Below are 12,662 nucleotides of genomic sequence, written 5' to 3'. Positions count from 1 at the left end.
GAGAATGACAGAGGCCGTGACGTATGAAAGATAGCTTTATTGCACAAGGTGTTAGAATGATCTTTTTAGTTTTTGCTTTCTTTTCATAGAAAATGTACTTTTGAACACAAGCAATTGCTATAACAAGCAACTCAAACAAATGTTTGGGATACCCTCAACATTTTTTTTGTTTGTTTTGTTTTTGATTTTCATACATTTTTTCCTTCAATTTTTCCCTTTTAGCAAGCATGCAATGACTTTTTGAGGATGAACAAAATACAAAATAATAAAAAAGTAAATAGGACAAATGACAACATCAAAAGACCTTTAAAAAAAGAATAAAAATTCAACAAATTAGTATCAAAAACAAAGGGAAAGAAAAATGTTTTTTTTTTTGCCCATTTCAGAAGTAAAATATTTTATTTTTGATACTATTTCAATTTTGAAATTGGGGCATTCAACCCTGATGTGTCCCCTGATTTATTCTGACGAAAATAGCTCTTCATACAAAACTGTGTTTTATGTACAAGACTTAATCTATAAACAACACTGAAAAGGTAGAGATGATGGATCTAGTATGTTTAGGGCGGTGAATTTTACTTTAATTTATCTGAACGGGGCAAAAGGACAGGAGCCAGAATGCTTCAGGCATGCAGACCGACTCCAGTCCAGTATATACACACAACAGTAGTTTGTGTGACCAAAAGAGCTACGAGTCCCTGATTTCACTTGGCTGAATTGGTTTAAGCCACATACCTAAGTACTGTTTGGCCTCTGGAACCAACATTTTGACAAAACCCCAAACAAATTTAAATGAATATTATGAATCAAAATCAATAAACCAACAGATAACCCCTCCCCTAAACAAACAAAACAAAGCAAATGGATAAATAAACATAAACCACAAAACGCTATCATGGAGATGCTTCAAAAAGACATTCCAATAGTTTCTTGTGTGAATGTACATCAGTGTAAAATGGAGGGGTATGGAGTTAAAGAAAGCGGGACATATACAGTACTTCAGACAGGGCAACAACAAAGATATCAATTGAGTGAACATTATATCATTTTCAAAACTGAACTCCCTGACATATAACATTGCTCAACATTATATTATTTTACTTCATTCACATCATGACTGGGATTCTTTCAGCTAGTTATCAGTTTCTTTGAAGAGTGAAAAATCGCCAAGGCAGGCTGGGAAGTTGGTAGGATGTGTTACTGGAGCCTTAATTCTGTGTTATAACTCAAGTCTGCAACCACTTTGCACCGATCCTCCTCCCAACATACAACTTATTTGTGGAACCTCTGTGATACTGATGCCATTGTATTTACCAATTAACTCAGGCTCTCGACAAGCTCAATAGTGTCAAAGAGCCTATATTCTCATTAGCGGACTTAATACTATAGGCTTTCTGCCATAATTGTTTCCACCGAACACACACAGCAAACCAGGTAGGTTACTATTTGTTCACCCAGCCAGCCTGCCTTTTTCAGGAACTGGAACTTAGTAGCCTATCTTGCTTCTCCCATCTCAACATGGGGCTAGAAAAGGGCCACTCTCTGTCCGTACAGGAACGAAACACTCTCTTAGTCAGTCTACATACAGTAACATACAGAACATACCGTATATATACTAAACTTTTTTCCTTTCTTTAGTCCAACCTTTTTTTAAATTTCTCTTTTTTAACTTTCATGATTGAGCGATTGTCTCGTTCTTAAATTTGACATTAACATTAAATTGCTGTATATACTACTACACTATTGTAGTACATACAATTTATACTTTGTCATAATTTCACTTAAATGTCAATAATATACCTACATAGAAATATATATGTAAATTCTTTATAATACCAAATATTCTCTATTTTTGTAATGTGAGAACGTATATGGTTCATTTGGGTTGTCGTGATTTGATTCAAAAGTTAGACACTGTTCAGCTGGAGAGAGATGTGTGGAGAACATTAATGTGATAGAATTTTTATCCGTCTTGGAAGTGAACCTGAATCATTTCTTTTGGAATCACCATTAAGAGAAATTCTGCCAATAGCTATTTGGGACTTTAAGAGACACAGAGGGTGAAAGATACAGTAAGAATAGGGAACTTAACTGGAAGTCCTGCAAATTGACAATAATACTCAAACTATGGAGAACAGTATGTGTGTGCGCATATGAGAGACAGGATGGCCACACAGCTTCATACTGGCTATCATCGTCTTCATCATCATAAACACAGAGCTTTCAGCTCCTCAATTACAGTCAATATTTCCAAATGACCACAGAATTGCTTCCTGTTTTTTTTGCTGTGCTACTCGGAGCGGAGCTGAGCACCAGCCGGCTGGAACTGTTAGTTGGAGTTAGTAAGTCTTTTATAGAGTCCCAGGTGAACATGAAAAGTATAGGATAGCTGGGTCTCTGTCTTGGAGAACATCTATCCCGAGGAAAATTAGACAGAATGCTGGGCATTTCACCATTAGTTGGGTTTAAGAAAGATGGTTGCATGCCCTTTCTGGCCCAGACTGAAGAGCAACAGATTGGGGCTGGCTGAGGAGTGGGACAGCAATGCAAGTCTGTGCAAGAGAAGGGACTACACCAGTGTGTATGACTTGGAGTAGGCCCCCACACTCTGTTTCTGCAGTCTGCCCAGTGCAGAGGAGCTGCTCTCTAGCAGCGAGTCTCTGGAGCCCCCCACCTTGTTACTGTTGGTGGGGTTGCTGCTCGTGCTGGAAGTGGAAGCTGTTGCTGCAGTGTTGGAGCTGGGCATGGTGAGAGTCCTTTGGGGCAAGGTGGCAGTGCCCGAGCTCGCACCCAAGCTGCTCAGCCCAGAATGGCCCAGCGTCAGGACCTGCTGCTTGGCAGGGTCTAGAGTCTTGTGACGGCCCTGGGTGTGATACGCCCGCTGCGTCAGGCTGCGGATTGAGGCTTCCCGCGGTGGCACAGCTGGGCACGGGTCATGCAGCTCCCCTTGTTTGCGGAAGAATGGGTCTGTCTTCATGTAGAGGGGAAGGTTGCAGAATTCACCTGAGAGAAGAGAGAGAAGAGTTTAAAGTTAAAATGCATTATTTCCTATATTAATACATGCCTATATGCCTGTGTTCTAACACATGCCTTGGGGGTTTTGATAAGGATCCTCCATGTGTGCAGCAAGAAACTGAGCCTTGGAGACATATAGCACATCAACCTTGTGTAGCTTTAGTCCTCCTAGCCAACTGTCTGCAGGTAATTATTTAGCAGTATAAAATAGTTTTTGATTCAATTTGAATCATTCATAGTGTTAGTGTCATTTTCTGGCCTTAACTGGGATTTATCTATTTATCTGCAGAGTAATTGTGTAATGAAGACTTTCTCACACAGTCCAGTTTATCCCCACTATGTGTTTGTACTGCATTTGTTTTGGTAATATATCTCTATTCTAGGCCTTTTGTCTCTGTCCTTGATTTAAATTCCTACTTTTGGTTTAGGAATCTCTGGCTTCGCTCGGGTACCGCTGGGTCACAATTTAAAAAAATAAAAATATATAAAAAAGGTAGAAAAAGCAAGAATCTGTGGTCTATGTTGAGTGTCAATATGTAGCACTACAGGTGAATGCAGTACAAAATTCCTTATCAAAAACAATAAATCAAGAAAAAGCAGGTATTCATGCATCTTTTCGTACTTACTTTTGTTAGCGCGGTGGGGAATGGGCACAGCCACGTTTTTACCACGGTCGTAGTCCTGTGGTTTGGGCGGTGAGGCAGTGAAGCGGCAGATGCCTGGTTCAGACGGCGTGCTGAGGGAGGTCATGCTGTCTGCCGGGTCATTGGTACCTGTGGTCATTTGGTCAGATGAGCTATCGGAGATGAAACACTCTGTAATGGTGAACTTGGCATGCTGCAGGTGCTCCTCCAGCTTGGCGTGCTCGTAGGCCCTCGCCAGCTCCTCATAGGTGGACGAGGCGCTCTCTGTCGACACCATGCTGTTGCGACCCTTATCTGGAAAACATACATTGTATATTTAATATAATAATTTTGGCAACAGTTTGATTGATGTAAATAATAATAATATCATCTTTTTATTCAGAAAAAGGATGTACAGACAGACCTTTGGACTCACAGTAAACTTTAGTCTGTGTTTTAGAGAAAGCTGTTGGTTGGGAGTTCATGGTTTAAGATTTCTAAAACCATATTTTTTTTGTAAATTTGTATCTAGATGCAATGACATTACTGTTACATAGTCATTTTGTTATCTGCTTGTTCCACCCCCTTTTTTTAACAGTACCTTGTTACTTTGTGAAAGTGTTACAGGTAGTACTTATAATGCCCTATTTTAACGATCTGAAACACAAGTATCAAACGTGAAACGCGAGTAGCTTTGTGGGCGGATCTCGGCCGCTGTTGCTATTATACCGGCGGGATAAATGACTCTTGCGCCCAACGCAAATCTAAAACGGGTTGGTCTGAAGTAGCTAGGTGTGGTTTGGGTATCACGTGCAATAAACCAATCAGAGCGTCATCTCACGTTCCCTTTAAGAGCAGGCGCGCTTGTTCCGTGGTGGATTGCTATTATGACGGCGGATTTGCCTGGCAGACGCCAGCGGGAGCTGTCCGGGATGCGGCAAAGTAATAAATGCCCGTCTTGACCGGGTGGCGATGTTGCTGCGGCCTCTCGGGCGCATCTCCTCAAGTCTGGAGAGGATTGCTGCAGCCATGGAGCGTGGGCCTCCAAACGCACCACCTGCACCTGTTGTGCCCCTTCCTCCTCCCCCCCACTCCATCTCCCTCCACCCGCTCCACCAGGATCGCGTTGCCACTCCCGGACCAGATCCCGCCGGAGTGTCCAATCCCGCTGTAGTTCAACATCACGTCTCCTTAAATCCTCTAATATTTCCTCATTTATGTCATGATTCATGGTAATTTTGTGTAAAACACAACAAGCCACAAAGAATGCTGCGACTTTTTGAGGACTGTACTGTAAAGTGCCTCCTGACCTATCCAAACACCTGAAGCGCATTTTCAGTAATATTTTTCTTTGTAATTATGTATGGTTTGCAAAAATGGGAACTGCTGCGTCCGTGTAGATGAGAGAAGCAAAGTGTATGCGCGTTGTGCACACGCTACATTATGGCCAAGCATGCTCCCCTAAAATAGCATCTAAATAACGCGCCACCGACTTTAGACTAGCGCCACTGACTTTAGACCAGGTTTTTCCTGGTCTGTGGCGGAATTGTTTTCTGAAATTGCAAAATAGCACCAGGGAACGTTTGTGCCTGAACACGCCTCCTCTTTTCGCTGAACCGCCTCCGGGAGCGCAAATATATTCCCTAATTTATCGACGTGCATCTGTGGAGGGAAAAGTCCGCTGTGCGTCTGTGTACAAAGTCAATTGTGCTGAGTGCAAGATAGGGCCCATAGTGTTAGTAGTCAAAGGCTTAACTAGGACATAAAAACACTGAAGTCAAGATATTTGGGAAGGCAGAGTTAGGTAAGGAGGTTAAAGATGCACTATATTTTCTCCAGTCTTACATTTGGTAATTTGACTTGCATGTCATGGTGTATATAGTGTTCATATGCTGCTGGATTGGGCTTGAATTTGACGAAAAAATACTTTATTATTTTCATAAAAGAACTGCTCTTGGTGTAAAAAAAACAATAGTATTAGTGGTGCTAGCTGGGATTGACCCACCTGTGTCTTGCGAGAGGCTGGCGCTGTAGCTGTCACTCTCCGTGGCAGTGATGCCGTGAGAGCCCATCGTCCGCCAGTCTGAGGTCAGAGTTCGCGCCGAGGCCGTCGACTGGCTCTGACTCGGTCGGCTCAGTGTCCACTGGCTGGAATATCTGTTCCTGGAGCTGTGGGCTGATTTTATACTCTTCCTGGACACGGGGTCTGAGAGAGGTCACAGTGATCAGAGAACTTGGTAGTACGAAGACTGTGTATTGATTGTGAAGAAGATACTGTCTTTACTGTCTGAAGTGGTTAAGGTGCAACTCAATATGAGATCAAAGCTTTCACTTGCGTTTATCTGCTCAACCTTATTCATGTTCTGCCACTTTAGGAGCTGTAGAATGTAACGCAAAAAACATCTTAATTTGAAAAGAAAAACAAACTCACTGGTGCCTGGGCGGATGTCTGACATGTCAATCAAAGGCCCCGAGTTCTGGATAAGGGCCTGGTGGTGCAGAGACACGCCTGTACAGAAGTTCTGCGGATTCACTGATTGGCTAAACTCAGTGTCTGTCACTGGCACTGCAGCCTTGTCCTCCCCTGTTGCAAGAAATAGATGAGGAGGAACAACAGTGAGACAAAAAAATATAAGCTACTAGAAAATTACAGTGATAAATGATAGTTGGTGTAGTCGAGTACAGCCACATGCCTATCTGTTTGATGCCTTCCTTGTCCTCAATGAGTAGCTGAACACGTGGGATGTCAATGTGGAGCCTTGGTCCTTGAGGAGGGCCCTTTACTGGAGTGTCTATACTGCGATTGTTCTTGCTGCACACAAACATGTATACACACATAGTCACTCTTATAAGGTTGTCCAAACATATCTGAAATATTACCTCCTAGTCATAATTAATGCCCATAAAAGCTGGCTCTTACCTGATAAGCATCTCTGCGAGGCTCTTAGCATCTATAAGCAGACAACATCTTAATTAGATTACAGTTGGCTGTGAAGATAATAGTTTCAACTAGTCACTCTATGTTACAATAATCCATTACACACACACGCACACACAATAACAGCGATTGCCTTCTTTCTCTCTCACCTCTAAGTCGTTTAAGCCTCTTCTCCTTGCGTTTCTTGCGGATAATGAAGAGCAAAGCAACACCAAGAGTAACCAGGATGACGGGGGAGCCGATGGAGAACAGCTTCTTCACATCATCCCCTTCTCCACGAGCTGATTTAATGGGAGGAATTGTACCTGCGGAGAGAAGAAGGAAAATATTGAATACAGAAAATTCAGTGCGAGAGGCACTCAGAAAAGATGTAGGATAAACTTACTGCCATCATAGTCGGTGGTGGCAAACTGTGAGCTCTGGTTGCCACACCCAGCACTGTTGCATGCCTTCATTTTGAGCTCGTACCAGGTGGCCTCACGCAGCTCACTGAGGAAGAGCTGAGTGGTGGAGTTGGCTTTGAGACTCTGCCACGCCCAGGTACCCTTGGGCCTAAAGTCCAGCATCATGTCAGTGATGGGGCAGCCGCCGCTGGTCCAGCCCTGCAGGTTGAGCCCGGCATGAGTGGAGTTGATGTGGGTGAGCAGCGGCTGATCCTTATTGAACACTGGTTCTGTAGAGAAGAGTGGCAAAGACACAGAACAACAGGAGGTTAGAAAGGAGGGTGGCAATGCCAACAAAGCAATATAATATGTCTGTATATATATTTGTGATCTTTTAATCTGGGAAAAACACTATCATTATTGGTACTATTTTACATGAACACAAACAAATTCCCTCCACATTTCTTTTGCAGTCATTTTGCCTTAAAACAAACAAAATGAAATAGGACGGAACAGCAAGAGACAAAAACAAAAAGCAACCTACAAGACAACTTTTGAGGCCCCAGAGTTTCCTGCTTCACTCACATGTACTGTACAACACTTTTGCTTCCACAGCTCACCTCTTCCATGTGTCTTAGCCTCAATGATCTCACTGATGCGCCCTGAGCCCACGCTGTTCTTGGCGGCCAGCTTGACCTTGTACCAGGTTCCACAGCGCAGATTGTCCAGCCTGAAGGAACGCTCACTGGAGCTGATGAACACATCCCTCCATTCCTCTGTGTTATCCACAGAATACTGCAGCACAAATCCTGCAGAATCACACAACACAAGTCATTTAGAACAACTGCTGTAAATCCCAAAGAATCTAAGACTTGCTGCTGCTGCTACTACTACATCTGTTGGACACCAGGGGGCAACAGTCAGCTAGATTCAGCTCTACTTTGACTACTTCTTGCACAGAAACATGGTTTACACTGTTATTTAGTACAACTGACAGTAAGAGGGGGAAGCACATTGAAAAAGATCAGTCACAAAATCAGTTAGAAGCTCCATGAGATTTTCTATGAGACAGCTGCATGGTGGGCAGCTGCTTCTCTGTTCACAGAAAGTCTTACCTCTGATGGAGCTTCCCCCATTGTCCCCGGGGATCCAAGCCAGGGTGATAGAAGAGGTTGAGGTAGTGGAGACGGTCAGACGAGGCTGATCAGGAGGAACTGGATGTACACACAGAGACAGTGACTCAACAACATCATCATCACAACATCACAAAGCAAACACGCCCTCCACCTGCAAATTCCACTCAAATACATGTACTTCTTCTGTTTCTTCTCACCTTGCACCACTAGATTGACTATAATGGTGTCAAAGCCCAGGGTGTTAGTGGCCGTGCAGGTGTAGTACCCAGAATCCTCTGCTTTGACTGAACGTAGCACCAGTGTGCCGTTGGATAAGATCTGCCGTTGACTATCAGCTGTCACCGGAATGGCGGAGTCCTCGCTAGAAAAGTACAGACAGGTTACTTATGTTAATCTCATCCCATAACTTAAGTTATTTTTTTCTCTCACATGCAGCAGTATTGGTCTGAGTGAGTCATGGCGCTGACATATTAAGTGGTATAAGATTATCTCTGACCTGTCTTTGGTCCATTTAATTGTGGGGGCAGGTTCTCCCACTGAGCTGCAGGGCAGACGCACTTCCTTCATCCAGGGTGTGGTCACCGTGCCCCCAAAGGACAGGATCTTAGCTGGGACTACACACACAAAAAATAAAGTGTCTTTGACACATACTGACACACGGATGCTAGATACACCACGGCAAAACAAAAACTGCTTTGGCATCTCTCTCACAAAGATGTCTTTCTTCGTACTTCCCCGTCTGTTATTTGTTTGCTTTACTCTCAGTTTGCCTACTTTACTCACTGCTGAGAGTAAAAAGCAGTAGCGAAGTGTTTTAGCGTAGCCCCTCCTCTACCCTCTTAGTTTCAGTCTCTTTTCTCCATAGATCCTCCCCTCTATTGATTCTAGCCTGCTACCTCTCTCCCCAAGGGTCATTTTACTGGATAGGCCCTGTTCATCACCACATAATTAACAACAGCGTTTCTCGCAACATAGTTGCTACTCAATCAATACTACAGCTGTCAATCAATAACAGAGAGCAGACAGGGAGAAAAGGAGAGAGAGTGAGGAAAGTGATCTGTGTACGGGAGATCATGTCGCCGTTTCATAGCCATTTTTTAGAGCGCTCTCCCTCATAACCTTTACAGGAATCTCTCTTCCCTTCTACTCCGCTACAGGATCGCCCGGAGGACCCACCTTTCCCAGCAGGCTCCACTGTGACCTTTGAGCTGATGTTGCCTCGGCCGGCAGTTGTCACGGCTGCAGACCAGATGTGGTATTGTTTACCACGGGTAAGGTGCGTGATACGATAGAAGAGCATCTCTGGGTTGGCCTCGTACTCACTGGGGGCCTGGGAGAGAGGGCACGCAATGTCATGTTAGCAAACTGTGATAACACAGTGACACAACGGGCTTGGTGGCAGCTCTTGTACTCAAAACTCTACGAGACTAGAGAAGTGTTGCAGGTTAAACATCTCAAATGGGTATTAAATAACAGTCTTCATTTTCTTGTAAAAAAAAAGAAGTGAATATTCTGCCAATAGGTCTTACTTCTAACATTTTAAACTCTATAGATCAACATATCAGCACAGCTTGCTCTGACTGACATAAGTCAGTGTAGTAACAGATTTTCTTTTGGAATTTTTTTAGACATGTGAAATTCCTGTATGTTATATTGACCATTATTATTTCTACGTAGACTAAATTTTACATAGAAATACAATAATGGATGTTCCCAAATGCTTCTGGTTGCACGCCGTTTCTTTTTAGAATTAATTTTGAAGTCTTTGTTTCACCTTAAACATTGTTTAACTCTGATGTGTATTCGTATTCCACATGAATTTCCTCATTGCTTAATTGAATTTAAGCATCCAGATGTTTTCTAAGTTGTTATTTCTCTTGTTTGTACTTGCTGGTTCTAATAGGGATATATTGATATTGAAGGACTTTCCCAGCTATGAGTAACTCATGACTCACTCCACCTCTTTGTTCATGTAGATTACCCTGTGAATTCAGGCAGGAAAGAATTTCGACTGTCTTGACTGAACGATGATAAAGGGAAATGTTATTTTGGTTCAATTCGCTCGTTGATTTATTAATTTACCTTTGCCACACAAGTTCAATGTTTTGAGTGAGTGACCGCCTTTTGCAGGACAAATTAAGTGTTGTGCTACACCATAGAAATGAAATTGCATTTAAGGTTATGAGATTTGTAACAGTGTTTTAGAACTTCTACTGTACAATTAAGTATTAATTAAGATAAACAGTAAGATAAATAAGTGAAATAAAAACATGCATCAAGATTGAGTGCATGATTTCCCCGTTAGTTTTTTCCCTTTGTTTTTCTAACAACAAAGAATAGAGCAGATCACTCTACTAGTCCATATAAATTCAATTATTTCACCTCATAAGTGGGTTAAGAAAAATTAAATTATGTGTTCCAGTTTTTCCTACAAACAGATCTTTGAGAACATGTTCACACATACACCTGCAGGCACGCAAACACACATGCCAACGCGCACACAAAAACACTGTTGTCTCTCAAGTCGATCCTCTGTTCTATCTCTTTAATCTGTTCATCTCTCAGTGTTCATCTTCAGTTCCTTCACCATTTGCTTTTCCCTCTATCCCCCTCCGTCTAGCTCAGTGAAGAGGAGAGGATGGAGGGACGGAGGGAGGGAGGGAGGACGTGTGTGTGTGTGTGTGTGTGTGTGTGTGTGTGTGTGTGTGTGTGTGTGTGTGTGTGTGTGTGTGGGGGGTGCGTTCGAACATTCCTCCAGCATAGCGGCGGTGTTGTGGTGATCCAGGGAGTGATACAAGGAGATAATGAAAAGACGGACAAAAGCACTCTCATCTCGATGTGACTGATACCCTCCTCTGCTCCTCCCTTCTTCCCAGCCTGTCTCTCACTCTCTCCCTCATCACTCTATTTTTCTCTCATTTCCCCCTTGGTCTCTCCCTACCTCTAATGGTGTTTCTCTTTCTCTCTCAACCTCCTTTCCCCCACCCTCGCTTCCTGCCTCTCTCCTCCCTGCCTGTGCTCATTTACATGGCACTCATGCACAGAGAGGGAGGAGTATTTGTGAATAATAAGAAAGTGAGATTCTTATCCTGATATAAGATTTCACTGTGTACTGGTGTTTGTGTGCACATGATCTAACCACAACTGAAATTCCGCAAACCTGTGTATAAATAGAAAATATTGAAATGTGATGTCTGTGTTTGTGTGTGCATGTGTGCGTCTGATGCGGCAGTGTGCATGTGTGAGCTTGTTCTCTGCTTCATTTGCATATCTACGTCTCATCACGTTGCCAAGACAACCTCATCTGTTCATCTGGGAGGGCAGGAAATAAAGCGATGGTGCAAATACGGTGAAAGAGAGACACTTGCAAAGACACACACACACACACACACTCTACAGGTTCAATTAATAATAGTGGTTACAAATGAATTATTTCCATTGGAAGATTTTTATCAAGTTTACAAATTCCTTGCTTCTCAATCACCTAGAAACATTTTCTACTGGCCCCTCATGACTCACATCCACAAAGGAAGGACTTACCGGCTGCCCAGACCCCGGACTGGAGCAGTAGATGGTGTACTTGCGGATAACACCGTTTGGTTTGTGAGGAGGCAACCAGGATACAACCACACTACTCGGAGAGGAGGGAACTGCCTTGATGCCAGCCGGTGGACCAGGAACTATAGAAAACACATAGGAACATCAGCAAAGCGGGCACGTGTGTGCTTCCAGTGTGTGTTTTTGTGTGTGCGTGCACATGTTGGGTGTTGGATGCCTATTAAAGTGAGCTGGCTTGTTTGCAGATTGCTAGTCTTATCCTGCACTAAGCCGCTCTGGGAAGGACTTGGAAGAACTCCCTTTGGGTGAACGGCAGCGACATATGTTCATTCAGACATTGGTCAGCAGTTCTGACTCTGTGACACCCATCATTCTCTTAACTCTCAAACCCACAAACAGATTAGACACTAGTGTCTGATCCTCTGCTAGCCACTTAAGCTTGACACTGGACACCCCTTAATACTCTCATTGCCATCTAAGAGGCGTAAGAAGGGTTTAAAATGGATGCACACTTCAAAAAAAAAAAAACACATAAAGACTGTGCATACTGTGAAAGGTAAACAATGCTTTTGTCACATTGGCCCTACAGTCCGGGGTTCACAGTGTCAAGCCTATTCAATCCCCACCATAAATATGACTTGCACTTGACAGTGGGCCTCATCTGGAGCCTACAGAAGGTGGCTACCGCAGTGTTAGACCCAGCTCTCTAAACCCAACCCCCCCCCCAATTCTTTTTTCTTTTATGTGAGGCCCCCTGATCCAGTCATTCAACCAGCCCATGCACTCGGACTCCTTCATTTTGCACATAACATGAGCAGGGATAAAAATAAAAAATAAAACTAGGATAGATGTAGCAAGGGAGGTATTAAAAGTATGAAAGAATGGCAAGAATGATAGGTGCAGTTCCTGGGGGAGTGATGATGATGGTGGTGGTGGTGGTGTTGGGGAGGGGCAGAAGAGGCAGTCATTATCATAACTGGACCTCCTTGTCAAAGTTGGAGTCGCAGTG

General features: G+C 43.3%; 1 protein-coding gene across 3 annotated transcripts in view; it reads right to left on the bottom strand.

Moving 5' to 3' along the window:
* Window positions 1-22: 22 nt before the first annotated feature.
* LOC114566745 (Down syndrome cell adhesion molecule-like protein 1 homolog) overlaps window positions 23-12,662 on the bottom strand; it is a 57,541-nt gene continuing 44,901 nt past the window's right edge. For all 3 annotated transcript variants that reach the window (XM_028595430.1, XM_028595431.1, XM_028595429.1), the window contains 14 exons: window positions 11,636-11,775; window positions 9,272-9,425; window positions 8,592-8,709; window positions 8,293-8,456; window positions 8,075-8,173; window positions 7,580-7,768; window positions 6,962-7,249; window positions 6,726-6,881; window positions 6,559-6,589; window positions 6,332-6,450; window positions 6,070-6,222; window positions 5,644-5,844; window positions 3,642-3,953; window positions 23-3,003 (listed from right to left, as the gene is read on the bottom strand). In XM_028595430.1, the coding sequence (XP_028451231.1) occupies window positions 2,570-3,003; window positions 3,642-3,953; window positions 5,644-5,844; window positions 6,070-6,222; window positions 6,332-6,450; window positions 6,559-6,589; window positions 6,726-6,881; window positions 6,962-7,249; window positions 7,580-7,768; window positions 8,075-8,173; window positions 8,293-8,456; window positions 8,592-8,709; window positions 9,272-9,425; window positions 11,636-11,775 (2,558 nt within the window). In that variant the 3' untranslated portion in view covers window positions 23-2,569. The remainder of the gene's footprint in view (window positions 3,004-3,641; window positions 3,954-5,643; window positions 5,845-6,069; window positions 6,223-6,331; window positions 6,451-6,558; window positions 6,590-6,725; window positions 6,882-6,961; window positions 7,250-7,579; window positions 7,769-8,074; window positions 8,174-8,292; window positions 8,457-8,591; window positions 8,710-9,271; window positions 9,426-11,635; window positions 11,776-12,662) is intronic.

Source organism: Perca flavescens, chromosome 13 (assembly GCF_004354835.1).
Source record: "Perca flavescens isolate YP-PL-M2 chromosome 13, PFLA_1.0, whole genome shotgun sequence".
NCBI classification, from domain to species: Eukaryota; Metazoa; Chordata; class Actinopteri; order Perciformes; family Percidae; genus Perca; species Perca flavescens.
Note: the sequence above shows the minus strand (reverse complement) of the source record. Positions and strands in the feature narration are given on the sequence as shown.